General features: G+C 38.4%; 3 protein-coding genes across 3 annotated transcripts in view; all 3 read right to left on the bottom strand.

Moving 5' to 3' along the window:
- LOC137491262 (tripartite motif-containing protein 16-like) overlaps positions 1–26385 on the bottom strand; it is a 496597-nt gene that overhangs the window by 246095 nt on the left and 224117 nt on the right. The window lies entirely within an intron of this gene.
- On the bottom strand, positions 1145–6578 carry LOC101882440 (uncharacterized). Its single transcript, XM_073948362.1, has 11 exons — positions 5450–6578; positions 4378–4561; positions 4014–4254; positions 3633–3906; positions 3317–3494; positions 3159–3235; positions 2888–3068; positions 2300–2548; positions 2041–2212; positions 1802–1950; positions 1145–1635 (listed from the first exon to the last, which is right to left on the bottom strand). Exons 1-11 carry the CDS (start codon positions 5720–5722, stop codon positions 1388–1390), a joined length of 2226 nt encoding a protein of 741 aa, XP_073804463.1. The 5' UTR covers positions 5723–6578; the 3' UTR covers positions 1145–1387.
- LOC137491280 (uncharacterized) lies at positions 15636–25736 on the bottom strand. Its single transcript, XM_068220467.2, has 3 exons — positions 25642–25736; positions 25160–25306; positions 15636–17031 (listed from the first exon to the last, which is right to left on the bottom strand). Exons 2-3 carry the CDS (start codon positions 25242–25244, stop codon positions 16445–16447), a joined length of 672 nt encoding a protein of 223 aa, XP_068076568.1. The 5' UTR covers positions 25245–25306; positions 25642–25736; the 3' UTR covers positions 15636–16444.

Here is a 26385-nt window from a genome sequence, read left to right as displayed (position 1 = left end):
TCCGAAAGGCCATGAAGGAACATGTCCCATTGAGCCTCCGCGTTCCAGCCGGATTCAGCAGCCAAAGTGCGGAACTCAATGGAATAGTCCGCCACGCTCCGATTCCCCTGGCGGAGCTCAGCGAGGACTCGAGCGGCCTCTCTCCCAGAGGCGGCCCGATCAAAGACCTTTTTTAGTTCCTTTGAGAACAGGTCGAACGAAGAACAACAGGGTAATTTCTTCTCCCATGCTGTGGTTCCCCATTGAGCCGCCCTTCCTGAAAGGAGAGTGATGACGAACGCCACCTTGGCCTGCTCTGAGGAAAACAAAGATGGCTGCAGGGAGAAGTACAGGGAGCATTTGGCTAAGAAGGACCGGCATAAGTGAGGCTCCCCAGCATAGCAGGTCGGCGGAGGAAGGCGAGGCTCAACTGAGCGACCAACGCCCAAGTTAGCACTGGCAGTCACCGGCGCAGGTATCACCTCCGGAGCTGGTGCAGGCTCCCCTTGTGTTGTTCCGGAAATCAGCTGTTGGACCTGCGTAGTGAGTAACGACACCTGACCAACCAACGCCTGGATAGCCTGTGCAGTCGTGGCTAAAGCCTCGTCCTGGCGATCGATCCTGGCGTTGCTAGCAGTAAGGAACTCCGATATCTGAGAAGTACTCGCTGGATCCATGGTAAAGGTCAGTTCGTTTTGTCACGTTCAAAAATAAATGTTCGGGTGGATCCAAATGCGAGTGAACAAAGTAATTTAATAAACACAGTCAAACTCAAAAAGGCAGGTGTAACAAAAGAGTGAGGTGCTAAGGCTAGGGGAACAGGACAGGAATCGAACAGGAAATCAGGCTCTAGCAGAAGCTCCTCACGGTCCTGAGCACAGACAGAGAGACACACATGAGCACACGTAACGAACTGACAATGAACATTAAACACGTAGCACTTAAATAGTCACGATGATGTAATTCAGCTGGCGAAAAATCAATCCAGCGGAGTGACGTAAGGCCACGTGACCAAAACAACACACGTGGGCCACAAAAGCAAAACAAACCCACATGATCACACAGACATTCCGGAAGAGCGCACAAACCTGCAACCGTGACAATAAATAATATATACAGGGCAGACTATGGACCGTTGAGACACAGAAATGTTGAAGAGTAAGTTTTTGTAAAATGTATTTTAATAAATGTTAATAAATGTATTTTAAGTTACTAAGTACAAATCACTGAAAACCAGTTTAAAAAAACTTAAATAAACAATAAATATATACACATATGTACAATTGCAAGGTTTGATATGCAATGCTGACATCCGTTTCCTTTTATTGCCATAGGCGTTTCCGTTATCTGTCATATCGCAGCTTTGTTAGCTGGTGCTGGGGCTGGCTAGGACGTGAAGTGAGGGTTGTCATCCCGTCATGTGTGGTGCGCCGGATACGCCAGGAGTTTCCGAATGCAGCAGGACAGTATGTTGGGTTCCGGCCTCCCCTTGATTAAATCTTGAAACATGCTGTGAAATAACATGCTCTTTTGAGGGTTTCTCAAATTGAGAGGAAAGAGGTGGTGGAACCGGAATGGACTGCAGCTCTTCCACATATGGTGCTGGATCCAAACAGACCTCATCTAGCACAAGGACCATGAGGTCCTTCACGTAGCCTAATAATAAAAAAAAATGTTTTCTGAGAAAACAATTACATGTTTGGAACAACTATACTGTGATATTTATTCATAATTTATTTAATCTGCTTATATTTACTTTCTCATAAATAATTATTTGTAATTTTGTTATTAAGAACTCATAATAAAAAAAAATCCAACTTACCATATGTTGGCTCTGTTTTCACTGGTTTTGCTGTGCATTCCCCCCTTTTCGTTTTTGGAAATACAAATTTGTACACAGCCTGTCCAGTAGTAGTTATTGCCTGTTCACGTTGACAATTTTCATTCTGGTGCATAGCTGCGAGATATAACCTGTAAATCATTGAACAAACCAATGAAAAATGTACACATTGTAACAACTATTGTATAAATATTTTAAATGAAAATAACAAAGATAAACACCTGCACAGCATTCCAATAAAAGGAAAAACAACATTCTTTGGTGTGAAACGCAGAATCACACTATGAAATGCCTCAAGTGAGGATGTTTGATAGTGGTGGCTGAGTTTTGCAACATCCTTGACAACTCTCTTGTTGTTCAAAACCTTTTCTACTTTATAGAGGGCCTGTGAACCTGTAATGATACAGCCATGAAATACGAACAGCAGCTCTACATTTAACCAGTATTGTGTAAATTCATAAACTTTTTTTGGATAAATACCTGGTTGGAACCATTTTTTGCGATCTCTTGAAAGTACATCAGGGTGTTCACACTTTGGAAACAGCGGGTTATTGTGAACATGTATATTTTGTATGTGGTTCAGTAAGGATGTTAATTTGGCAACCTTTTCCGGGCCAGACACGGAGGAAGTCGCACTCCAGTACACATGGTTCTTTATACTTTTCAACCATCTCTTCAGCACCTCACATTCTTTCCTTTTTGAAAGCTTCTCAAGCTTCTTGGACAAACCTGTACAATCAAAAACAAAATTTGTAAAATAATTACATCAAGAAACTCAAATGAAAAACAAAAATCAACATGACTAAGCTTCTATAAATATAATACTTATACAAGTATTGCCACATAAGTAGCGGTGTGCTATATCTATCGGTGTACCTATCTATGTATCTATGTATGTATGTATGTATGTATGTATGTATGTATGTATCTGTCTATCTATCTATCTTTCTATCTATCTGTCTATCTATCTATCTATCTATCTATTTTTCTAAACACATTTTTTGATTTTTGCTACTAATGTAATATTACTCATATATTTATATATACATGTGTATTACATATTGTTACCTTTTTCAAAGTGCCACACATCATAGAACTGGGTGATGCCACGCTCTCTCAGGTACTTTTGAATTTGAGGATGGCGATCGGTGACTATGTAGTCAACAGCTAAACCATTAGCATCCAGCTTATCAAGACAACGTTTTAATCCCTCTTTTTCCATGTGATAACTTCCACCGACTTCGTTGCTCTGTTGATAAGTACGCATAAGTTCAAATAAATAAGTAGAAACATTTACAAATTTAAACAAGTATAACAGTTCTTGTGTGTTTACACTCACCTGAATTAGTTGAAGATCGACAATTTTGTTGGTTTCATTGTCCATCAATGTGTAGCTGCCAAATTTTGCTGAATGTCCTATTTGAAAAAAAAAAGAATTATACATTAACACACATACATTTATCAGATTTCAAAGTGATTTAAATAAACCCACCATACCTGGTGTGTCAGCTCTCATATCTCCTGCTAATGCAACCGCTCCCTCTTTTTTTAGCTGTGTAAAAATATTTTGTTGCTCTAGATTCCACTTGTGTATGATGGCAGGTTCTAAAAAATTTCTGGCATGGTTCCTGAAAGCAGAGTACTGAATCGTTTGAAGATTCATGGCCTTGAAAACCTAAGGAGATATTGAAGCAATAAGTCATTATATATATATACACACACATACGCACACATAAAATTTGTATTTAAAATGTATAAACATTTATTTTTACTGTTGCATTATTTGAGAATACTAAATTATTGTTTAAATTACCCTCTGTAGTTGAATGAATGATCCACCAGTGAAATATGTAGCAGCAGACAACATCAGGTTTCCGACTGGAGTACTACCTACTATGGGCTGGCTCTGCCACTGTCGTAGGTAGTTACACTTGTCACACAGCTGTGTGAATGCAATAAAAGTCCCCATTTGTCTTTTTTGGATGGCACACTTTGTCTTACAGACGGGACAGGAACCAAACAAGTCTATAAGGCAGCTTTCAAATACAATGTATTTGTTGTCCATGTAGTTTGATTCTGGATCTAACCTAAATGAAACAAAGTGTAATCAATGTTTTAATATTATGATTTTATATTTAATAGTATGATACATTTTGTATACTACAAAGTTGTTGATAAAGATGCATTAACTTACACTGACTGTGAATCTTCCGTGACAACAGATTCCGGATTATAAGTGGAGTCATGTGGTTCTACATGCAAATCAGACTCTTCGTCCTCATCATCATTGTTGTCATCCTCCTCCTCCAACAAAAGACGAGGTCGCTTGCTTGGCCTAAAGATTGAACCCTTAATTGGTGTTGAAGAGAGCTGCATATCTGGCAAAGAAATAGTTTCTGTGCCAACATTACGACAAGACACTTTCGCCTGAATACCTATTAAAAAAAAGGGAATTGTGTTATTCATGCTATTTAATACACAATATACCTGGCACACAAACAACTTTAGAATGCACAAACAAACAACAGCAAATATTTAAATAATAAAATAAAACATACCTTTGCTTCTTACATGGATGTCCCGCAAAGTACGAAAAGAAACTTGTGTACCCACTGATCGCACATTTGGTGATCTTTTGGTGGCTACTGTCACAGTCTCTTTAATGTCTACCTGACATGCAACTTCTACATGTGTAGGTGTGGAAGGTAGGTCTGGGGAGCTGGTAACCTGTTGAGATGTTGTCTGGTAAAAATAAAAAGCATGTGTTTGTTTATTTTTTAATTGCCACCCCTGCTAAAAAAAATCACATGCTAGTAAGATATGTTTTGATGCTGTTTTCAGTGCTGGTCTAGCTGTTCTCAGTGTTGGCCCTGACCAATATTGAGACCAGCAAACCCATTGAAACCTGCAGCAAAACATACATTTCCAGCATGTGTTTTTTTAAGCAGATGTACATCATCGTAGCAACTTGCGGCTATTTCAAAGCATTATCAGTATATGTACAAACTTCCCAAGTTGATAAAAGTAGTTTGAAAAGCGACGTACAGAAAAAGCGAGAGTGGGAGATTTCACGACAAAGATGAATAGCGAGCGGGGGAGGAGGGGGCTGTGGCGGCGCCTCAGGGAGACTTCGGATGTCTGTATATACTCCACTATTTCAATTGTAAAACTCACGCAATGTTTCCGCATACATATACATCGTGTTTGCTGGTGACGAGCGTGGATAATTACAGGGATAAAACCGATACGTATGTTTGTAACGTTAGCTAAATCATACCTGCTAAACTCCCGTTTTTTCCCGAGAGTTTCTCGTATTTCACACTCATCTTCTGCCACCCTCCCGTTGTTATTTCCACAGGAAAACTTCCGTAATATCATCCACAAGCTAGCGCATTTACTTTGGTATAGCTTCTGATCGCCGATCCATACTCCTCCCGGTTCATAACTTTGTTACTTAGAGACCACCTCAACAAACTAAAGACTAACAATTGACAAAGACAAAACCAATTGCTAAAGACAAACCGCGTTTCTCGTGGTTTATATCCTGGTTTACGTCCGTACTACAACATAGCCTACAATGAATGCTAGAAACTATGCATGTAAGATATTGCAACAAATAGAAATACTTACAGGTTGTAGCTCACAATCCCCAGCATCGTCTTTTATCGTAGGTACTGCTCCTTCTTTGAGGAGAAGTTTTTGGCTAAATCCAGCCCTGAACTGCGACCAATTTTGAAAGCTGTCCTTTGTAAAATGCTGTGCACAGAGAGTGATATCTTTTTTGTAATATTCTGGAACATGATTAAAAATGAATTTTAACCACTTCTCTCTTTGTGTCACGTCCTTTGGAAGGTTAAATAGCGAAGCAGAACAAGATCCATGAAAATAGCAGCGTTTCGGCATTTTCCGTTCTTTACGCGTCTGTGGCCACGCTTCTTTGCAGCGCGAGGCGTGTGAGCAGTAAATGCGCGTAACCTGGAACCCCTGTGATGTCACAGGGGGCGGAAGACTTTGTTTGTAGTCTCCAAAATTCGTTCGTTGTAGGCTTTGCTAAGCTAACTCTGTAAAAGCTAATGTCTCCCTTTGCATTGAACTTTGGGTATATTACATTCAGAGATGTTGTTTATGTTCACTTAGCTACATTACACATGAACTAAAGCTTAAAATATGACATCGTTGTGGACCACCCCTTTAACATAGCTTGCCCTCACTTTTTATTAACTTGAAACTCCTCAAATACATTTGGGCACCCAGAAAAAGAGTGAAAAAGACTGCTGCTGAGCCATTTCTTGGTCCTCCACCAGTCAAAAGAAAAAAAAACCTTCAGGTTCTGTGTGGAAGCATTTTACAGTCAGTGATGCTGCAGATAAAACAAAGTAATACTGTATAATGTGTGCAAAAGTGAAATCAGCAGAGGTAGAGATATTAAACATCTGTCAACATCTTCTATCCATAATCATTCATTCATTTCTTTTCGGCTAAATCCCTTTATCAATCTGGGGTTGCCACAGTGGAATGAACCACCAATTTATCCAGCATATGTTTTACGCAGTGGCTGCCCTTCCAGCTGCTACCCAGCACTGGGAAACATCCATACACTCTCTTTCACACACATATAATAGGGACAATTTAGCTTACCCAATTCACCTGTATTGCATGTGTTTGGACTGTGGTGGAAACCGGAGCACTTGGAGGAAACCCACGCCAACATGGGGAGAACCCAGTCGGGGCTCGAACCAGTAACCTTCTTGCTGTCAGGCGACAGTGCTACTCACTGTGCCACCGTGCAACCTTCTATGTAATGTATTATCACATGCACTAAAAACATCCTCTCCTGATACTGTCTGTGAACCCCCCACAAGCATCAATCCTCTCATCAGCACAGCTATGCTCTGCTAAATCCTCCACAAGCACCAAACCATCAACACAGCCACATTCTGCCCCAGCAAGTCAGTTTCAAACATAAAAAAGACAACCAACCAAACTTTGTGTCTGTTTTGTGGCAGGCAGATGACAATAGCAGGGCTGTATCTTTTAGTATTATATAGAATACTTTTGTTCTGCCAGATCCCCCAGGCAGGGTTTTATTTAGATTTATTTAGTTAATTTTAGTTTTTGGAATTCTGTCCATTGGAAAGAAGTTCTTTCAGAAGAAGAACAGTTTTTTGAAGTATTATTTGTTTTTATTCTGTCTATTCAGTGTCGTTCAACAAGAACGGTGGTGGTGGGGTTCATAATATTCACAATGGTATTTTGTTAGTTGTTGGTTTAACCATGGATGAGATAATGGCTTCTATGTTATTTTCTTTTCAATGACATTTCTTATCACATGTTCAAAAACACCAGCCAATATTGCATATCTATAATTTATATAATGGGTATAATTAAACAATACTTTCACTATAACGTAAATTAGAAGTGTAATAGAAAAAAATATATGTTTTTGCGCCATTTTGAATTTTACTCGAATACAAATACAAATACTTTTCCCCCCTCAACAAATACAAATACAAATACCGGCTGCTCCGCACATCCCTAATATATATATATATATATATATATATATATATATATATATATATATATATATATATATATATATTAGCGCTGTCAAAATTAACGCGTTAACGCATGCCATTAATTTTAAATAATTAACGCGTTAAAAAAAATTAACGCAGTTGCAGGTTTTTTTACTTCCTGTTGTGGTGGACGCGTGTTTAACATGCAAGAAATGTGGATAAGACCAAGGAAGCACTTTTTGAAGGCAAGTTCCAGTATAAAACAATTAGTTGCATCACAGGTTATCCAGAGTTTCATGAAATTTCGAGTGTTTCATTTTTACTTTCGACTTCTGTTGTAAGTTGATACCGCATGGCGAACAGAAAGAAAATCCTCCGCATTTTGTGACTCGGTGTTCCTTTAAGGTAAGGTTCCTTTTAAGGCTACATGGTAGAATTTTAATAAAAGTATTATCTTAATCATATTAAAATCGGAGTATTGGTGTCTTATGTGAAAGTACTCAGACAGTCTGGTGAAGTCGCGAGCTGTCAAAGACAGGGCATTACTCTGCCTTTCAGCTTTAGCCCTCCAAGTTTAGCGTGTTTCCTCATTAAACGCAATGAAAGCGTATGCTTCGCATTGTGGTGTCAGAATCCTTGTGAAATACAGTAATACTTTAGGACGCTTAGTTTAAGCAAATTTGATGAACGTGATCATGCGTGTTGAATCTGAGGGGAGTCGCTCCAGTATGGAAGGCCGTTGGGGCCAAAACGTCTGCATCGCGTTGTGTGTGTGTGTCTGTGTCAGGCCCGTTGAGGGGTGTCAGGGGTGGAGTAAGCGACGTATCTGAGTAGGGGCGAGAGGGGTGTGCAATGTATTTAACGACCGGTTTGCAAGAAATTATCATTCATTTGTGGGCATTTGGGAGTCTCTGTGCACTTGCGGGATACTCCTAGTCTTAGCAACTGGATGAATGCAAAGGAGGATTATTGCAAAATTGTTTCTACTCTATAACTAATGTTCTCAATTCACAGCAATAAAACTTTACAATGAGTGCAACAGTTTGTATTCTATAGTTTATTATTATAATTTTTCATTTTCCATATCTGCAGTGCCTGTATTTTGGAATTTTTTTGCAGTCCACTTAGAATCCAACATGGAAATCAATATTTTCTTTATTGGCATTGATTGTTTTGAAATTTAAATGTCATTAACATGCCTGTGTTTTAATTTCTGTAATAAATATGGCTGTCAAGCCAGGATCTTGATGGTTTATTGTGGGTATGTTGTTTACATGAAGAAATCTGTTACAAGTTAAACAAAAATTCTATTAAACAATTATATTTAGAATTTAAATATTTTTTGTCTTGCGTTTACATTAATTTTACATTTAAATAGTCAAAATGACTAGTTTCAGTATTTTAAATGCGATTAATCGCGATAATTTTTTTAAAAAAGGTGCGATTAATTAGTTATTTTTTTTTAATCGATTGACAGTACTAATATATATATATATATATATATATATATATATATATATATATATATATATATATAAAAATATATATATATATATATATATATATATTTGCATATACAGATGTTACTACTTCAATGTGTTCCTTTTGCCGCCATTCATACCGCGGCGACGGTGGCAATTGGTGCACCAGCAGCTTTTGACCGCTGGGTGGCACTTTAACCACAGATATTCAGCTTTGCCTTTTCACAGTACTAAACGTCCAGGTTACGTAGGTAACCGACGTTCCCCGAATAGGGAACGGAGACTTGTGTCTCTATGAACACACTTTGGGAGTGCTTTAGACGACCAATCATTTCTGAAGATTTAAAAACGGGCCAATGAAATGACAATTGAATTGGCGGAGCTTAGCTCCACAGCTGAAACTGATGAGCCAATTAGGGCTATATCAGTCGGCTATGTGAGTTAGCTCGTCAGAATTATGCCTGCTGAAGAGCCAATTGCTCAGCTCTCAGCTGGAGACTCAGGTGTTGTGGCAGTGGAGACACACGTCTCCGTTCCCTATTCGAGGAACGTGGGTTACGTAAGTAACCTGGACGTTCCTTCTTGGGAACTTCGACGTGTGTCTGTATAAACAGACTTTGGGAGACTGTATGGAAAGCACCACAGCAACCAAGCCCGTCACGCTCCTGATGTGCAGTTTGCCAAGCCAAAGCGTGAGCGCACTGACATCACCAAGAGCGCAACCTTCCAACGTCCCCTAGGCCCAACATATTACCATTACATGGGAATAAATGTGAATGTTTAATCGTGGGTCGTAAGTGTACTTTTACCTAGCTAATATAGACTAGGGATTTTTTGGAATACGACTGCATTCGCAGGAGGAGGACGCGGCGAAGACCATCTGCTACCCAGAAGGGGAGACCTGATGGCAAGGGGGCATATGGACTAGCCCTAAAGAGGGGGAGTGCTACATATGGTAAGCTGGTTAGCGGTTTAGGGAAGACACGGGACCGCCTAATAAGGGGGAACACAGCGTGGTAATAATGCATATGGCATCACCAAGTGGGGATGCGCATAGCTGGCACCGATCCTCAATATGCGTGTAGACCAATGGGCGTACCAACCACACACTGAGCCATGCATTCGACTCCTCTGCTCGATGATGGGGGCCTCGGAGGAACTCTCTAGGGTTTGCCTGAGAAGGGAAACTTACTAGCAGAGTAGAAAAAAGGCGAACGCATCTCTGGTTTAGGGAGCATGGCGCAGCAAGCGTTTGTGACACCGAGCTTAATTCCCCCCCCCGATTGAATGGGGCAACCCAATAACCGGGAGGAAACTGGCTCCACTCGAAGATTATAAAACCTCACGAGCTTAATTCCCGAGCTTATTTGCAGCTCTGCAAATATCTGTGAGAGAGGCGCCACGTGATAACGCCCATGAGGAAGCGACAGCTTTAGTAGAGTGTGGTTTCACGTTAGGAGGGCGCGGCTCGCCTTGGCATTGATAAGCGAGGGCGATGCCATCAACTAACCAGTGGGCCAACCTCTGTTTTGATACGGCACTTCCCTTCTGCCGACCACCGTAACAGATAAAGAGCTGTTCACATGATCTTACATTTTGTGTTCGTTCCACATAAAGGCACAAAGCGCGAATGGGACAAAGCAGTGAGTGGGTTGAGCCTGCCTCCTCCGAAGGCAGCGCTTGCAGGTTCACCACCTGATCTCTAAATGGGGTGGTAGGAACCTTGGGTACATAGCCAGGCCTGGGTCTCAGGACAACGTGAGAGTAACCGGGCCCAAATTCAAAGCATGATTCACTGACCGAAAATGCCTTCAGATCCCCAACTCTCTTGAATGACACCAATGCGATCAGCAGAGCTGTCTTTAAAGACAGAATTTTAAGTGATACTGACTCGAGTGGCTCGAACGGATCTCTCTGCAGACCTGCTAGGACTAGAGAGAGATCCCAAAAGGGCATGAGAGGGGGGCTGGACGGATTTAACCGCCGCGCGCCCCTGAGGAATCGGATGATTAGATCATGCTTCCCGAGCGTGTTGCCATCTACCGCGTCATGGTGAGCAGAGATCGCAGCCCCATAAACCTTCAGTGTGGAGGGTGACAGCCTACGCTCCAGCTTATCCTGAAGGAAGGATAACACAATGCTAATCTGGCAAGTTTGGGGGTCTTCTCGGCGAGAAGCACATCACTCAGAGAATAGACTCCACTTCAGGGCGTAGGCATGCCTCGTAGCGGGTGCTCTAGCCTGAGTGATGGTGTTAAGTACCACAGTGCATCCATGCCGAGGAGGGCCTCGGTCAGGGAATAAAACAGCTGGCAATGTGCGTTCTTGGTGGAAGCAAACAGATCGATCTGGGCTTCCCTGAAACGCGCCCATATCAGCTGGACCGAATCGGGGTGGAGTCTCCACTCCCTTCAGGACACTAGCTGCCGTGAGAGCGCACTGGCTGCACGGTTGAGCTCGCCCGGAATGTGGATGGCACACAGCGATTTCAGCCGCGTGTGACTTCAAAGGAGCAGACGGCGAGCGAGCTGAGTCCTGACCAGCATGTGTTTCCGCTCCAGCACCGGTAAAAAGTGTCGGAGAGCCAGATACACTGCCGACAGCTCCAGGCAGTTGATATGCCAATGCAGGCGGGGTCCGGACCACGAACCCGCGGCTGCATGCTTGTTGTACATGACCCCCCAGCCCATGCTGGAGGCATCTGTCGTCATGACAACATGCCTGGATACTAGCCCTAGGGGCACTCCGGCCCGTAGAAAAACCAGATCCGTCCAGGAGCTGAGGGTGCGGAGACACAGCGGGGTGGCGCGTACCCGCTGCATACGCGCGCGCCATGCCCGTCTGGGAACTCGATTGCAAAGCCAACGCCGAAGTGGTCTCATATGAAGCAAACCAAGTGGCGTGATTGCGGCTGCCGATGCCATATGCCCCAGGAGCCTCTGAAAACTTTTCAGTGGGACCACTATCTTCCTGTGGAGCTTGTTCGCACAGGAAAGCATCAGCCTGGCGCTCCTCAAAGAGGCGCGCAACCATAGCGACCGAATCCAGCTCCAGCCCGAGATGAGAGATCCCCTGCACGGGGCAAAGTTTGCTCTTCTCTCGGTTGACCTAAAACCCAACTGGTCGAGGTGCCGAAGCATTTTGTCTCTGTGCATAATCGGCTGATCGCGGAACGAGGCTATAATGAGCCAATCGTCACAAAAGCTGAGTATGCGGATGCCTGCAAGGCGCAGGAGCACAAGGGCAGCCTCCAAGAGCTTGGTGAAAACCCGCGGAGACAGAGAGAGCCTGAAAGGGAGGACTTTGTATTGCCAGCTGGAGGGCGGAGCGTCCCAGACTGGCAGTGCTCGGGTTTGCGCATCCGGAGAGAGAGGAAAGTGCTCTTTTGGAAATTTGGTTGCTGCTGGCCATTTTCCTGGCCAAGGACATTTTCAAGATGGTGCTGGCTAAAGATAAAGACTGGCTGTGAGATGGTTTGGATAACACAACTGAATGAAATTAAGCAGTTAAGGTAAAATAATTACAAGAAATTCTCTTAGTCTTTAAATAGAGGAACATAACAGCAGAGGAACAATTGTTTGGATGTTGTGTAGAACAGAGAGATAAAGTTGAATAAAAGTGTTTGCATCTGATGTTTAAATAGCTGGTGTACGAATTCAGTAAGAAGTATTTATACTGCTGCAGCGAAAATGAACATTTTAGGAAACAAAAATGTAGCGTGAACTTTAACAGCATTTTGAAGCAGTCAAGTCAACTCAAGTCAATATTATTATTGTGAATACTGACAAGTTTTACAGAAACTTAGACTGTCTTTAAATGAAAATTTTATAGTCCATATCCAAGCAAGAGTCTTGATTATATGTGGTAATAGAGTTGTTAAATCCGTCTGTTCTTGTTTAATTGGTAATGCTTTCAAACAGGTTTTACTGTCAAATGACATTTATAAAAGATTTTAAACTAATCAAAAGTTTGAGCAAATAGCTAACCTGTGAGCATTTCTAAATGACCAGACAGTAAGAATCAAATGAATTTTATACAAGGTGTCTGCTTCTGATTATGTTGAATGGTTTAGTCAGAAGAAAGTAATATGGTACAAATGACAAGTTGAGAAGATTTAAGGTTTATTCTTATTTAGTTTTATCTTAAAAGATGCTTGAGTTTGAATGACTTATGTTTGATCTTTGTTGAATTTGATTAAGATTTTGTTAAACTCCTAAAATGTGGGAACAAAAGAAATGGATTCACAATCAAAAAATTCAGGGTCTGGCGCAATGTCAGGAGAGCAATAACAGTATTTATTCATTTAGCCCGGCTTCCAGGGAGTGAATTTGATATTAATTTGTTAACGTGAAGGTGAATTTGGCTCATTATAGGTTGCTTGCACACTTCCTATCAATGATACAGAGGATTGTGTTGCATCACTACAATCACATCATTATTTGAATACAAATATTTTTAAGTGGACTTGACTGACATGGAGTTTAGCAAGGTGATAATTAAACATGGTAATGATGCTGAATTGGACTATTGTACTGTTGGCATGTTTAATGTGTCTTAATGTAAAAATGTTTTATAATCCTAATTTGAAGTTACAGAACATGCTGATGAATCTTTTAAGACTGGTGAAGATAAAGATGTTTTTGCAGGTCATGAATTTGAATCCTCTGTGGCTTAGGTCTAGTGGATGACCTTTTGCGTCTGATCAGAGGAACTCTGAGTCTTAAAATTAGCCTGGATGTTTCGATTTATAGTTGGAGCAAGTTGCATCAGAGGATGTATCGATGAAAGTATGTTGTTTACCAGACACAGAAATAGTCGCGCGAACATTTGAGTTTACTCACTTCATTTGCGCGTCAAACCCCGCTTCATTCGTGTGTCAAATCTGCTTCATTCACGTGTCAAATTCACTTCAGAACAGACGCAGATCCGCGTGATGGGCAGGGCTTCTGTCTGCCCCGTGATTCTAGCTTCATAGCTAAAGGGCTAACATGGATTTTATGAAGAAATGAACTGTGTTCATGTGCTTTATAAAGGATGATAAACAGCGTCAATACGTGTAGGGCCGTGTCTTAGTCCACTACATCCTTTCAGAGGTGCATCCAGCTCTTTAAGCTCATAAACTCCTCCAGAAACTGAACCTGGCTGACGGAGGTTTTCAGCTGTGCTTCTGACTGAGCCAAGCCCAGTTTGATGAACTTGTTGTCAGTGTCTGCTGGGGGATTTCCCCTGCGACACCGACAACAGTCGATACGTCACAATCACGCCCCCACAAGAGCAAGCTCCTGATTGGTTAACGCGGTGCGAATGTCCGCTGAAGTTCAGATTTTCGAACTCGAGTGATTCGCGCGAAACGCGCATTAAGCACGTCAAACTCGCCAAGGCATTCGCGCACACTGTGCCATTCACGCAATTCTTGTCATTTGCGCGTATCGCGTCACAGGATGTCTATTCACGCTTGACGCGCGTTCCGTGTCTGGTGTGAACGCAGCATTAGGGCTTGCGCATTTGTGTTCATATTCTGGACTTTGGTCCGCTGTTTTGTTTCGTATGTTTTCACTTCCGCTTGCAGGACCCTCAATCCTACTGATGATGAGAAACGTCTAATGACACTGACGAACTGTCTTTGAAGCCGGATGGCTTGACGAATACACAGACGAACCCCATTGTGAGTAGAAGGTGGAAGAGCCCTTAGCTTGGGGACTGGAATTTTTAGGTTCCAGCATGTCCAAGAAAGGGCGAAGAAACCCTGTAACCTAAATAAGGGGGCATGAGTCATTACTTCCACTTTCTTTATTGACCTCACTGGTTGACCCGAAGCGGATTTTTCCACTTTCAGCCAAAAACAGGGGTATGAAGGAGTCGGATTTCTACCTTCAAATCCATCTCAACTTGAATCGACGTTTATCCTTTTTTCAACATCCTGTTTCACATTACTTTTATTAGATATAATTATTTGATTATTGTCTTTAACTTTTAAATTGACCTGAACCAATGAATAACTAAAACACTGCTTTATGTAAAAATGTTCAGTGTCTGCTCCTCTCCTTGCCTGTCTATTTTAACTGTTTTCAGGAGACACACAAAAACCAGATCATAGGTCAGCGAGATCTCTCTCTCCCTCTGAATGGAATTGCTGATGTAGAGGAGAGAAAAAACACCTTTTCTATTTGTTATGATATTGTCTACAGTACTTTAGCTGTTTTTGATTGTTCTGTTTTGATTGTTAATTCTTATTTAAGTACTTCCTTTTGTATGTAGATAGCCTCTTGTGTAGTAAGGATATTGTAGCCGAATGTTGATGGAACCAGTCTTGATTCAGTTTGATAAAACAGCTGAACGTACAAAAAAAAACAACCTTGAGTTTCCACAACTGATTGTCTCTAGCGTCTATTGTGTCCTTGGTTTAACTTGTACAGGTCGGAGATCAGCTCTTAATAACTTAGGGTTGGCCTGACCCCCAGGAACCATGTCGCCATCCATATCTGGAGCAAGATACAATACTTCATTGACGCAAGCATTTAGAATTGTCTATTTTTGCTGTAACCAATGAGAACTGTTTAACTGGATCCCACATTTTCTGGACTTGTGTAAAGAGTATAATTTCTGCATTGTTGTACTGTAAGTCAGAGCGGCCTAGGAACTCATTGCGAGTGTTAAAGCTGGCTTCTGCTGATGAAACTGCAAACTATCTTAAGTAAACTTCATTTATTTATTTGAATCTCTGATTCCAGTTCTTCTTCATCAGACAGACTGGTCATTCTTTGGGTTAAACTGTATTCCATCCCTACAGTAGTAAACTAGAAAGAATCTTGAACCTAAATGTAAAGAAACTTTATTAATAAAAGATGCAACACAGGACAAATGAATGGGCTTTTTAAACTTTAGGCCCTGGTATACTGAACACTAATCGTCCTGGAGCTCCACCCTCTTTAATGTGTGGTGTCTTCCCAGTGATTTGTTTCTCATTCAGGGAGTCAGACAGAGAACATCATACAAAACAATACTAGCTACATGCATACACTAGAGAGTAGAGTACAACCTGTACAATCACTTGCAAACAGATTTTAAGCCGCAGAGGTGCTGTTCGCTAGATATTAATAAAACTGTTCTTCACTCAGCCGCCATTATTGTGTTTACATTAAACGCGACACATTTACAACCCCACATACTGCATTTTGAAAGTGTTGGAAAACAGTATGCCGTCACTCAGCCTTTTCAAACATTATTCAGACATGAAACATCCTGTGCACATGAGAAAATGTTTTGCTGCATTCATGTCATGTGTGCAACTTTTTGACCATGTGTTTCTTAAGCTGCGCCGAATAAGCGAAACTCTGTAGACACTGATTAGGTCTGTACGGTTTCTCTCCAGTGTAAATAATCTTTTGTGTTGTGAGATGTATTAACTGGTTAAACCTCTTGTCACAGTGTGAATCGTCTGGTTCAATTTTGGCACTGTAAGTAAAGTCTTCACACACTCAAGCACACATACTCTTTCACACCAGTGTGGATCTTTATAAGTTCATTAAGGTTTGCTGATCGGTTAAAACTCTTTTCACACTGAGTGCATGTGAATGATTTCTCTCCAGTGGGTCTTCATATGTTTATTAAGGTCTGAGGAGTTGCTAAAACTTATCCCACACCGAAGCTGCGTTCACACTAGAGTTTGAGCATGCGTTGTTTGGTTTCTTTCCAGTGTGGACCCTCAAGTGTAGATTAAAGGATGACGATTGGCTAAAACACTTCCCACACTCAGTGCATGTGAAAAGTTTCTCTCTAGTGTGGATCCTCATGTGTTTATTAAGGTGTGATGATTGGCTGAAACTCTTCCCACACTGAGTGCATGTGAATGGTTTCTCTCCAGTGTGGATCCTCATGTGTTTTTTAAAGTTTGATGATTGGTTGAAACTCTTCACACACTGAGTGCATGTAAATGGTTTCTCTCCATTGTGGATCCTCATGTGTAGATTAAGGTTTGATGATTGGCTGAAACTCTTCCTGCACTGAGTGCATGTGAATGGTTTCTCTCCGGTGTGGATCATCCTGTGAATCTTAAGTGTGCCTTTTGTTGCCAAACTCTTTCCACACTGAGTGCAGGTGAAACAATTCTTGTCTCTCCTTTTCAAACTACCATCAGTCTGTAAATTAGTTTTTTCCTCAATTTTGACATGATGTTTCTCCTCTTTACTCTCCTCATTCTCTTCAATTAGGTCTAAAATAAATAAAACATGTTTTCATTAAGTCTTTAAAAACTTTCATCAAAAGCTGAAAAAGTGAAAAGACACTGAAAACATTGGCTACACACACTGTAATTTTAATGCACATTAAATGTAAAATAAATCAGATCATATTTTGTTTGGTCCATTAATGTGTACACATTTAAGCAGATTAAATTCAATTAATCTTTATTTATCTAGTGCTTTTACAATGTAAATTGTGTCAAAGCCACTTAACATAGAAATTATAGTAAATTTAAACTGTGTCAGTCCAGTTTTCAGAGTTTCTTACATAATTGATCATAAGTCATTTTGGTTATATTGATAAGAAAGATTTGAAAGCCTGTTTTTATTCGTATTTGTTAATAATTACAACAAAATGTTTGTCTAAAATGTGTAAAGCAGATAATACTTGTTTATTCTGTGCCTGACTGGTAAACACATCAGAAAAAAAAGTTCTGGGGTAACAGCTGAACAAACAGCTGAATATTTTGCCTCGCACACATGAGACATACCTGTACAGCATCTACATAAGAGCTGGAATTTGCACCTTTTCCCCCTTGTGTGCTGTTGGGTCATTTTCATCCATTCTGAGGTGATTTTGAGGGCCAAAACGTTCTGTGTTTCAGCAAATGAACTGATATTTGGGGACATCTTATTTTGACATGTTCTGGGAAAATGCTTTGGGGGGGAAAAAAACAATACACTCTGGGTAAATTTACTCCCTTTTCATGGCTGTTTTTTCACCATTGGCCTCTATTATAACAACATTATTTGGATTGCAAAGCCATGACAGCATATAATCATGAATTTATGATTGTTGGAGTTTTCTGTGATGACACTCTACATTGTTTAATTGGTCTCCACTCACGGGATGGCAAAAAAGAAATTGGTGAGATTATAAAAGAAGAGCAGAGTTGAAGAGGTCATTATGTGGTGTGCTGGAGTAAGAGAAGTTGACTGAACTGTTGCAGTGCGGGAAAACGAGAAGAGAAACTGGGTTGAAACGATCAGTGTAAACTTAACGACTGGTTGTGAGAAACAAAAAGCGAAAGTACTATTGAAGCAAAAGGGCAAAGACTGCTGTCTTATTACTAAAGTGCTTATGACGTCGGCAAAGACGAATTTTGTTCAGGACCCACTGCACTGGAGTCAGCTGCCGACTCACCGGCTGAGTTCATTGACGCCCTCAACCTTCACATCCACACCTCCACATTCGCCATTTCCCTTGACCCCTCCGCTCCGTGGATAAGAAGCAAAAGTTTTTAATTTCTTTGCCCAAATTCTCATTTTGTTTCTCTTGTTAAGTTTTCTCCCCGTTCTATTATTACCAGTATTATTTGTCCCCGTTTTCAAATCTTACGAATCTGCTGGCCTGAAATAATTAGCATTTTTTTCTTTTGACACGAATGGTGTGGTGTGAATGGCGCGATACACGTGAATGACGCAGTGCGACTTGAGCGTAAACTTAAGCGGACATTCGCGCCGCGTTAACCAATCAGGAGCTTACTCTTGTGGGGGCATGATTGTGATGTAGCATCAGTTGTTTGTGTCCCGGGGGAAATCCTCCAGTCGACACCGACAACAGTTCACCAAACTGGGCTCGGTTCAGTCAGAAGCACTGCTGAAAGCCTCCGTCATCCAGGTAAAGTTTCTGGAGGAACTTATAAGCTCACAGGGCTGGTGCATCTCTGAAAGGATCTAGTGGACTCAGACACAGTCCCAAACGTATCGACACATTTTTTCAGTGTTAATAAAGAACATAAACACTATTATTCCCTCAATAAAATCCATGTTAGCAACAAAGCTACTTCGCAGTGAATTTGACCAACGAATGAAGCGGAATTTATGTGCAAACGAAGCGAGTAAACTCAAATGTTCATGCAACTATTTACGTGAGAATATCGCAATTTATCCGTGCATTCCGCGTCTGGTGTGAACACAACATAAGAGGGAAGAGTTTCAAGAAAGAATCTGAAAAAAAAGTATAAGTTTGTAGATTTTCTCGTTTGCAGTTTATTTAAAATATATTTAACTATCACACAAAATAACTTGAGATACACTTGTGAGAGTCAGTACACTGTATTAAACTTTGTACACTATATAAACTTACATATAGCAAATCTACTGATAAAGTTACTTGATAAAGATTGTAAGATTTGTAAAAGCCCAGTGTGAGACTTTAGCTGCATCCCAAATCGCATACTTATGCACTATTTTATGCCATTTTGTAGTATAACTGGTGTAAGTAGTGCTTTCAGATTGAAAACTCTAAACACAATAAGAGCACTTTAATTACCCGGATGATGCACTCATTCAGCTGGTAAAATGAAGTGTGGAATAATGGACACCACGCACTCATCGACTGCAGGTTTAAAAATAACACTTTTGAAAGTGTTAACATTATCAACATCAAGAGAGTGTTAATTAGCGAACTCTTATTGTGTAAAATATTTGTTAAATTTCTGAAAAAAATACCAGCAGCTATGGTTGCCAGAATCTTTCTGTGAAAAATATGGAAGTTTTATAGAACTGTATAAATGTACAAAAAATAACCATATTTCATGAACTGATACAATGTTCAGTTTACAAAATCACAGCTTAGTGCACAAAAATGTAAAGTCTTTAGATGCAATAATATGTTCATGTGTGATTGCAACTAGCAAACAGATTTTGACTGCATTAGTAACTACACAATTACCTTTAAACAAAAGAAGATGCAGCATAACATCAAATACTCTCAGTTCATCTTGGACTTGAACATAGACACTATTATCCTCCAGAATGGTGACACAAAAACCGTTTTGCTGTTTTTCTTTTCTTTTTTGATTTAACGGAAAAATACCGGCAGCTGTGGTTGCCTGTAAACTGCTGTTTTCAACATTTTACATTCATAAATTCAGTTTACAGAATATTTCTGTTAAAAACAAATTCCACAGTCTGTATTTTTTATCGAACTCACACTGCAAATTTTAGATTTAGTAGATTTAACTACCTTAGAGTTAAAATTAACACTCCCTCAGTGTTTATATGGGAACCACTATAAGTGTTAAATAACACTTTTGAAAGTGTTAAAATTTCTAACACTCAGAGAGTGTTAATTAGCAAACTCTTATTGTGTAAAATATCTGTTAAATGTATGTCAAAATACTGGCAGCAGTGGTTGCCAGTAATCTGCTGTTTTCAACATTTTACATTAAAAAATTCAGTTTACAGAATATTTCTGTTAAAAATACATTCCACAGTCTGTTTTTTTCATCAAACACATTTAACCCCTTAAATCCCAGAGCAAAATCGTCACTAGTGTCCTCACTACAGAGGGCTGAACACTCAGACAGTGATGAAGTTAATGAGACAATTAAGTGTCTAATTAAAGGAGGATTGAGAATTGTTGATGAACAACTGTTAACAAGCAGAATCACTGAAGGAAAGAAAAACACAAATTACAGCCAAAACTAAAGATGAATTCAACTGGGAAAAAAAAACTCTAAATAAAATATAAATAAATAAAAATAAAACAAATTACAGACTAAAATCTTTTTATTTTTCAACATCTTTAAAACAACTCATCACATTAAACAACTCATGGAGCTTCACTTATTACTGATCTTTGACTTTATTTCTGTCATGTGAACAAAAGCTCTTAATGAAATTTCTGTTGTTCATTTGGTCACCATGATGAAGGACAGTCTGCTTTAGTTGGGGTCTTTAACTGCTTGCTTTAAAATATATTTTACTTTGCTGCTATAACTAATAGTGTTATTTACAGTACTTATACATGCATGCAGCATAACTGTGATATCAAAGCTATCCTCTCCTGCTTGTTCTCTAATTCAGTATCATATTTTTATTTGAGAAATGAATAATTTATATTAATGTAACCACAGAAGCTTAAACAATTAATGACTGTTTAACACACAGGTGTCAAACTCAGTTCCAAAAGGGCCGCAGCTCTTCACAGTTTAGTTCCAACCCTACTTAAACACACCTGATCAAACTATTTGAGTCCTTCAGGCTTGTTTGAAACCTACTGGTAAGTGTGTTGGAGCAGGGTAGGAACTAAACTGTGCAGGGCTTGGGCCCTCCAGGAATTGAGTTTGACAGGATTATAAATACCATTTACAATGAGAATGTTTGATCTATGGCAAAACTCAAAAACACCCAGACATCAACAATTAGTCTTCGAATCTCAATACTGGTGACAAACAAAAATTTTATTTAAAAAAAAAAAAAAAAAAAACAATCTACTGAAATATCACCTCCCAAAAAACAACACAAAAGAAAGGAAAAGAAAGATTGTAAGAACACAAAGCTGAATAATTTATTGATGCTGCAATGCATGCTGGGAGCTTTGAACTAAGCTGGCACTCAGCATGCATTGAGGCATGAACTATGCAGCTTTTTTTCCTTTTAGCAACCACGGTTGAGGTTCATGTCCTGATTCTTGATGCCTGTGTGTCTTAAAGAGTTGCTGGAGTTTAGTGCATAACACTCTAAATATTAATTGCATCTTAATTGTTTGTTGAACCTCTATGTAGAACAGTAGACTGCCAGTAGTATTGTCCCATACAGCTTCAATACAAATATGTTTGCATTTTTTTTATGAATGAACTTATAAAACACTAGATATTATATCTATAACAATTAAGCACAAACAGTAGAGCTTCTCACAACATTCCTTGCTATAATTGATCAGTTTTAGAAATCCAGCTACAACAGCCAGAAAAACATTAAGATAGAAGAGTAAAGCTTCAAGACCTCAACTAAGCAGCCTCTGATCTCCATGATGGTGAGGTCAAATGAAATATTTTTAATAAAAAAATATTCTTACAGAAATGAAGTAAAACTGTAATCAGTGAAGCTGCTGATGATGTTATTTAATGGAGTTGTTTATTCCTCTGTTTTAATTCAGTTGGTTTGGTGTGAGGCTGTGTCTGTAGTTTTATTTCTTCCTTCAATTTCTTCTTCCTTCAGGGATTGTGCTTGATAACAGCAGGTGTTCAACAGCAGGTGTCTAAATTCATTTATTTGTGGTCATTCCCTCTGTCTAGTGGACTAAACTAATTGACTTATTTAAGGGCCAGGTAAATGAGGGTGTAAACAGGGGAAAACAGGGGTTTTCTACAAAGGTAGATACATGTTACTCTGAATGACAAGGAGGCAAATCAGCTTCTAACGCCGAGAGGGTTATTTTACCTTTATCTAACTCTAGAACTTTAATACTTTACTCTGAATTACCACAACACTTGAAATTTAACACCAATGAATTTGCTGTGTACAGTTAAAGTCAGAATTATTAGTCCTCCTGAATTATTAGCGACCCTTTCCCCCCAATTTCTGTTTAATGGAAAGATTTATTTTCTACCCATTTTTAAACATAATAGATTTAATAACTCATCTCTAATAACGGATTTCTTTTATCTTTGCTATGATGACAGTACATTTTATTTTATTAGATATTTTTCAAGATACATGCATTCAGCTTAAAGTGACATTTAAAGGCTTAATTAGGGTATTTAGGCAAGTCATTGTATAACAGTAGTTTCTTCTGCAGACAATCGAACATATATATCGCTTAAGGGGGCTAATAATATTGACCTTAAAATAGGTTTCAAAATATTAAAAACTGCTTTCATTCTAGCTGAAATAAAACAAATAAGCCTTTCTCCAGAAGAAAAAATATTATTGGAAATACTGTGAAAAATTCCTGAATTTGTTAAACATCATTTGGGAAATATTTTTATACAAATAAATTGTACAGGAGGGTGAATAATTTTGACTTCAATTGATAATCATTTTGAATAATCGTGATTACAATAATGACCAAAATAATCTTGATTATAATTTTTCCCATAATCGAGCTGCCCTATCATATGATCTCATATAACAAACCTTTTTTAATGTTCATACTGGAATTTGTTCAGTAAAAGTGCTTGAGTAGTTTAGGTAGGTTTATCTTTTTTATTAAATAAAAAGTTTACCCTACTCAGTTATGCGCATGTTTTTATTTCAAAAGTTATGTGCATCATGACATTTCCATCCGATTTATTAATTCACAGCAAAATCCTCAGAGTAAAATTTACTTAGTTCAGAGAATATTTGGTCCCTCTCTAAATAGAGTAAAATGTACTCAGCAGCAGAGTTAAAGTTAATGAGACAATGAAATGATTAATTAAGTGATGATTGAGCACTGATGAACACCTGCTGTTAATAAGCAGAAACAGAAGTCCATATGAGAAATATCTGTTTTAGTAATTTATATTTTACAAAAAAAAAAAAAACAACATCTTTTTTTTTCCTGATGTCATCATCGTGGAGAAAAGTGGTTGATTTACTTGGGTTCTTTGATGAAATTTAATGTTCAATTTCTTTGCTTAAGCAAGACAGGTGTATAGTGAGTGAATAGGATCAGGTTGACTGACCTTGTATTGATTCTTACTCTTGAAAAGAACAATAAGAGATTATGTTTTCCTGTGCAAATTATGTGTATTTAATGGTTTATCATATCAGAAACCAAATTCAGTGTTTTTCAAGAGAATGGACCTCAGCTGTAGTGTTATATTAAAACACATTGAGCATCTGAATCACTTTAGAGACACAGACATCAATTATCAGCATATCTATCTCAACAGTGGTTAGAGATGTTTTTTTTTTTTTTTTTTTTTTTGGCTGCAGAGCATGTTAAGACAATCATAAAAGATTCATATATAGTTCCCAGCATGCACTGTAGGAAAAAAAAAACCATAGTTAAGAGGCATAAGCTGATTCTTTAAGTCTGTGTGTTTTAAGAACTGATAAAAGTATTGATGAGCTCCATTTTCAAAATACAGTGCTCCTTTTGTGATAAAATATTATTTAAACAACTTAATAGGTCAAAACCAATTTTACTGATTTGACCAGCGACTAAAACACCAAAGAAATAATTATCCAGAGTGCAATTGCTCTCTTTTACTATTTTTGCCACAATACACAATTTGGCAAACAAAGAGAAATTAACATTTTTTGACATACTTTTAACCAGGGTCTTTCAGGTTTCACCAAGCAAAATGTAAGACTTTTAAAGACATTTTTAAAGATCGTTATAGACTCATAAAGGGCTAAAGGCTAAAGATTTTTTTCAAATGGCCCAGGTAGAAAATATTTTTGTTTGCCCTATCAAAAAAATAAATAATTGAAAACATTTAATAATACAATATTTAGACATTTCTTAGCAAAATATTTTAAATATTGTGTAAAACAAGCAAGCTTTACTTGTATCCACACACTGTTTTCCAAAATAAACTTTCTTTAAAATAAAAAAATGAACAAATGTTTTAAAAGTTTTAAAAACTATAATAAGCTAAATCTATTCACAACAATCTGTCCAGGTCAGTGTCCTGAGCAGTGAATACATGAAGCACATTTAAACAAATGTTATTGTAAGAAAAATAATTAAACCATTATGATAGAGTTAAAATGGCCTTTTTGAATAAAAAGTTTAAAGACTTTTTATGGCCTAAAATTTAGATTTTAGAATTTAAGACCCCACGGAAACCCTGTTTAAACTCAATAGTCCTGGTATTTAGTTATTATAATAATGATGAAATTATAACTCAGATACTATCTGTGAGAACTAGAAACAAGTTTAAACCCATAAATAAGAATTGTGATCGACGTGACGTATGCAAGTGGAAAATACTAAGCCAACACCATCACTGTAATAGCAGATATCTTCTATGAGAATACTGTAGGTCAAATATCGTCAGTTAAACTTTTTTAATATTGTTTTTACATATATATATATATATATATATATATATATATATATATATATATATATATATGTATATATGTATAGTGCCAGTGCTCAAGGATGCTTTACAAAAACAGCAGAACAAGAAAAGCAATAACCTCAAGAAGGTAGAGAAAATGGGAGACTAATAATACATAAAAGAATGAGAAAAGACACGAGAAAAAGTAACAAAATAAACTCATTCCTGTCTTTTAATGAGTGCTTATGTGCATTTAGGAGAATTAGGCAGCACACTCAGGGCTGCAAGATGGATTAATTTAGTATTCTTATTATTAAAATATATCTGAATGAGGATCAAATGACTGAGTTGGTTTTTGAGAATGAAAACTAACCTGTTTGTTTCTGCAGATCTTCATGTTTGACTGTGAATGTTTCTTCAATCTTCACATCTTCACTCTCCTTCTTAATAAACGCCATCTTTATAACAGTGTGGAGATCAGTCGCTTCAGCAGTTTTTCTCTGTGTTTGGACACTTTATCCTGTTTTTAATAAATAAATCAATAAACAGAAACAAAATAACTTCTCTTCAACACTTGATTCAATGGTTTCTTTTATATGAGAGTAATTAACAAAAAGAAATCAGGTGAAACGTTTCATTAAAACAGTTATTACACACTTTTCTGTTACTTTATTCATACAACAGCCTTCAGTTACTGAGAATAAATAGTACTACTAAAATACTATAATAGTTGTATAAAGGGTTAAAATAATATTTCCAACTGCAGGAACATAATACAGCATCGTATAAAACCCTAAAACTTCAGAACTTTAACTTTAAATCGGTTTATTTTTGTGTAAACGTTTTCAAACAAACCTTTCTCCAGTTGAATTACAGCACTGAAGCGGCGCCACCTGATGACGTCACACGCCACGCCAAAATAAAAGTCTTTTTTGTTTAGCTTTTTTGCCACTTACAATAGCAGACATGACTTATTGGTACATTTCTCCCATGGTTTTCACTTTACACTATATCTGCTCTCTCACACACAAACCTTAAATCTAAACATTTTCTTAACTTTTTAAGTCCACTCTATAATGATTTGTATATGTCTACAACACATTACTTTCCTATTAATATCTGAGTCCAAATCTCATCCTCATAATTATGACCTCTTCTTTTCTATTTCTACAACTTCAAAGGCCTATATAGTTTCCTTTTTTTCCACATGAATTGTTGTTATTATCTGTGTTCCACGTTTCCTGCCATTGTTTAGCAATATCTTCAGTAGTAATATTTAATTTACCTTTACTTACAGAAGCAATAAAGGGATAGTTCACATAAAAATCACAATGCTGTTATTTACTCATCCTCTACTTGTTCCAAACCTGTTTGAGCCTCTTCTGCTGAATGCAAATTAAGAGAATACAGAGACAAAAACAGCAACTATGCTTCAACAGTTCCTATTTTGGACCTGGCTGCTTTTTTCCACATTTTCTTGCACACAAAATGTTCTTGGAACTTGATTACAATTTAAACACACAAGTCACATGTTTTGACATAGTTTTTGGTTTCTTTTCTGGACTCTTTTCGGGACTCTTGCTGTCTATGACAGATGAA

Source organism: Danio rerio, chromosome 4 (genome assembly GCF_049306965.1).
Source record: "Danio rerio strain Tuebingen ecotype United States chromosome 4, GRCz12tu, whole genome shotgun sequence".
NCBI lineage: Eukaryota > Metazoa > Chordata > Actinopteri > Cypriniformes > Danionidae > Danio > Danio rerio.
This window is presented reverse-complemented; position numbering and strand designations above follow the sequence as displayed.